The 3,383-nt window shown below is 33.5% G+C and overlaps 2 protein-coding genes across 2 annotated transcripts; both read left to right on the top strand.

Moving 5' to 3' along the window:
* Positions 1-332: 332 nt before the first annotated feature.
* On the top strand, positions 333-776 carry LOC122270649 (major centromere autoantigen B-like). Its single transcript, XM_043048917.1, has one exon. It carries the CDS (start codon positions 333-335, stop codon positions 774-776), a length of 444 nt encoding a protein of 147 aa, XP_042904851.1.
* A 148-nt stretch (positions 777-924) lies between these two features.
* LOC122270650 (tigger transposable element-derived protein 6-like) lies at positions 925-1,785 on the top strand. The gene has a single exon (XM_043048919.2). The coding sequence runs from the start codon at positions 925-927 to the stop codon at positions 1,783-1,785; it is 861 nt and encodes a 286-aa protein (XP_042904853.2).
* Positions 1,786-3,383: the final 1,598 nt, after the last annotated feature.

Below are 3,383 nucleotides of genomic sequence, written 5' to 3'. Positions count from 1 at the left end.
ATATACAGTGGAACCCCGATTTTACGTTGTCCGTTTCGTACGTTATCCCGCTTCTTACGTCATTTTCTGCTGATCCGTGAAAATTGCCTATACCGATAATGTTAAAAAATCCCGGATTTTGCGTTACCCCTTTTATGAAAATCCCGCTTGATGCGTTTTGCTACATACAGAAATTATTATTTTTTTTAATTCTATTTGAAATGGTTTTATACTCATTTTTCCGTGCTAGCATAACAAATGAGATTTTCAGTCGGTTTTGCTTGAGTTTGAAAGCTATAGCATTTTTTCTCATTTTCGAAACCTCAGTCATCGTTTTCTTTTCTCGAAAGAAGATGTCGAAACGAAAATGCTTTTCTCTGGCCGAAAAGGCTGAAATCATCGAAAAAGCTAAAGAATTTCATGGCACTAAAGTTGATCTTGCTAAATCTTTGAGTGTTGCTTATTCAACTTTGGAAATGATTTTAAAGCAAGAAGCTTCAGTAGAACTAAACGCTGAAAAACTCGGAAAATATGCCAAAAAGAGAAAAACCCTTAAAACATCTCCGTATGATGAGTTAGAAAACATTTTAATGAACTGGTTCAAGGAAGCCAGAGCAGCAAGGATTCCTATAAATGGATCCATCCTGAGAGTAAAGGTGCTTGAAATTGCTGAAAGGCTTAAACTCCAAGGCTTCAGTGCATCAAATGGCTGGATCGATCAATTAAAAAAAAGGAAAAATTTATGCTTCAAATCTATCTGTTGCGAATCCGATAGTGTGGATATGACAATTGCGTAACAGTGGAAAGAAGAAACTCTGCCAAATTTATTAAAGGGCTATAATCCAAGTGACATATTTAATGCGGACGAAACGGGACTGATTTTCAACCTATTGCCAAACAAGACATTGACAATTGAAGGTGACAATTGGAGGAAAGCTTTCAAAAATGCGCTTTACTATTTTGCTCTGTGCAAATGCCGATGGAAGCCAAAAGTTAACGCCTCTTGTGATCGGTAGAGCAGAGAAACCACGGTGTTTCAAAAATATCAAAAGTTTTCCTACCGATTACACTTCAAACAAAAAAGCATGGATGACGCAAGCATTATTTAAAAATTTACTTCGAAAACTGGATAAGAAAATGAATTTTCAAAAGCGCAACATAATTTTATTCCTAGACCAATGCACTGCTCATTTAAACCTTAAATTGAAAAACGTGCGAATAGAGTTTTTTCCAGCTAACTGTACGAGCAAACTTCAACCACTGGATTTAGGAATTATACGATCATTTAAAGAGAGTTGCCGGAAGCAACTGGTTAGAAAATCTCTAATGTTTCTTGATTCTGGTGACTTTCATGATGCTTCTAAGGCAAAAATTAATGTTCTTGAGGCTCTTAATTTGATATCTTCAGCTTGGGACAGTGTCGACCGAAAGTGCATAATCAATGGATTCAATAAAGCAGGATTTTCAATATCGGAGGAGGAGAGCGCTGTTGTTTTGGAAGGAGAACAAGAAGGTAGCGTGTCTGTAGTTGAGGACCTTCCGGAAGTCGATGATGCCTACATCGACTGTGACACAGATATCATTACTTCAGAAATCCTTTTCATAAGTGATTTGATGCCTGATTCCGACGATAGTGCTGATGACGATGAAATAACAGAAGACGTGCCAACAGCTTATCAAGCGATACAAAGCATAAAAACTCTAAAACAATTTTTACTTCCAAATGTAAATCAAGAAGCAAATTTGCAAAAACTTGTTAGTATTGAGCGAGCCGTATACGAAATTGTAGCTAGACTTTATTTATAAAAAATTGGGCACCTGGGCAAATTGTAGCTAGAAACGAAAAAAAGATTACTAATTTCTTCCATTGATTTAACTGGTAGGTGTCAATTTTTAAAAATATGCATAGATTTTTCTTAACTCCTATTTTACGTTATTCCGCTTCGAGCGTTTTTTATCCCTAGTCCGACAGATCCATAGCACGCGCGGCAGAGCCTAACTCAAATCATTGTTGATCGGGTAGACTATATTTGAGGGATATTTGATAGTTTAGATTTTAGCGTTATTTTTAAATGTTCAATGGTATATGTAATTTCAGAGGTCCGTTAGTTCTAAGTAGGTAAGGTTACTTTTGCTTCTGGTCAATAAGATCGAAGGTATGTGGTCAGTCATAAAAAAAAGCTTTTTATGACTGTCAAAAAAATGTCACCGCCAGTCCGGTACCACAGACGCCATTTTCGATTTGTATTTCGCCGAATTTATGAGGCAATGGAGGCACGCGGATGGGTTTATTAATTTTGCTTATATTGGGTTCATTAAAATTTTATATAGTTTTGGTTCATGTTTTTTTGAAATTTTCCAATGTTTTATTGAAATATCATTATGTTTTGGCCGCCATTCTTGTTACCACGGTGCTCCGAGTAAACAGAAATGGCGCCAAACATAAGTCGCCAATTTCGCCAAGGGGCACCCTCAAGTATGTTTTTACCTTGTTGATCTATTGTAGTGATTCTGAACCTTTTTTTGTGACGGCACACTTTTAACAATTTCGAAATTTGACGGCACACAATGAAAGAAAAGTAGTTTAAAAGTTGTTTACTTACCTATAATACACTGTGTTAAATAGTTAATTGATAGTAATTTTGAATGTGAAATAAAATACTTAAAAATATGGCAAATAAATTAAAACATGTAATATTAATAAGTTGATGCTAAGTAATATTTCAAAAGCAATTACCAATGCAAGTAATAGCCCAATTAGCTTCAATACTGTCAACTGACAAAATATTTTAGTTTCAATCAGACAAAAAGCAAATTATATGATAAAAACATATGTAACTGAAATTCGACAAATTAAATTAAGCAATATAATTTTTTTTCCATACTGAATACTAATAAAAAAACAAATATAAAATGAAATAATTATGTTATCAATGATCAATAAACAATTTTGTCTGAATTGTTATAAGAAAATAAGATGAAAACAATAAAATTAAAAATTATTTACAATAGATCTCTGAATATACACAAAACCTAGCTATGTACATTTTTCATTGATTTTCCTTTTCACATCAATCATTCTGTGTACCAATGATTTCCACTTTTACGCATTATTTAAGAAATATCTGAAACAAATATGGACTGTTAATTAATATTTCTGGCTGAACGATTTTTTGAAAGTAAGTAAAAACAAATGAGTATTTTAAAGTAAACTCTAATCAATATATTTCAGACATTCAATACAGAATAAAAATCGCAACAATCAACAAGATTTAGCTGGTAAGTTTAGTTGTAACTTTTCTGCAGGCAGCTTTATTAAAAATTATTTCCTTTTCACACGCATGCGTTCTCAATTTTGATTGGCTATGTGTTATCCTTCCACTCTCTTCTTATATTATATTCTT

This window comes from Parasteatoda tepidariorum, chromosome 8 (assembly GCF_043381705.1).
Source record: "Parasteatoda tepidariorum isolate YZ-2023 chromosome 8, CAS_Ptep_4.0, whole genome shotgun sequence".
Taxonomy (NCBI): domain Eukaryota; kingdom Metazoa; phylum Arthropoda; class Arachnida; order Araneae; family Theridiidae; genus Parasteatoda; species Parasteatoda tepidariorum.
The sequence above is the reverse complement of the archived record's forward strand: the minus strand, read 5'-3'. Positions and strand labels throughout refer to the sequence as shown.

Excerpts from the sequence above, each read along its gene's own strand:
- LOC122270650 (XM_043048919.2), top strand. The coding sequence starts at position 925 with ATGCGCTTTACTATTTTGCTCTGTGCAAATGCCGATGGAAGCCAAAAG.
- LOC122270649 (XM_043048917.1), top strand. The coding sequence starts at position 333 with ATGTCGAAACGAAAATGCTTTTCTCTGGCCGAAAAGGCTGAAATCATC.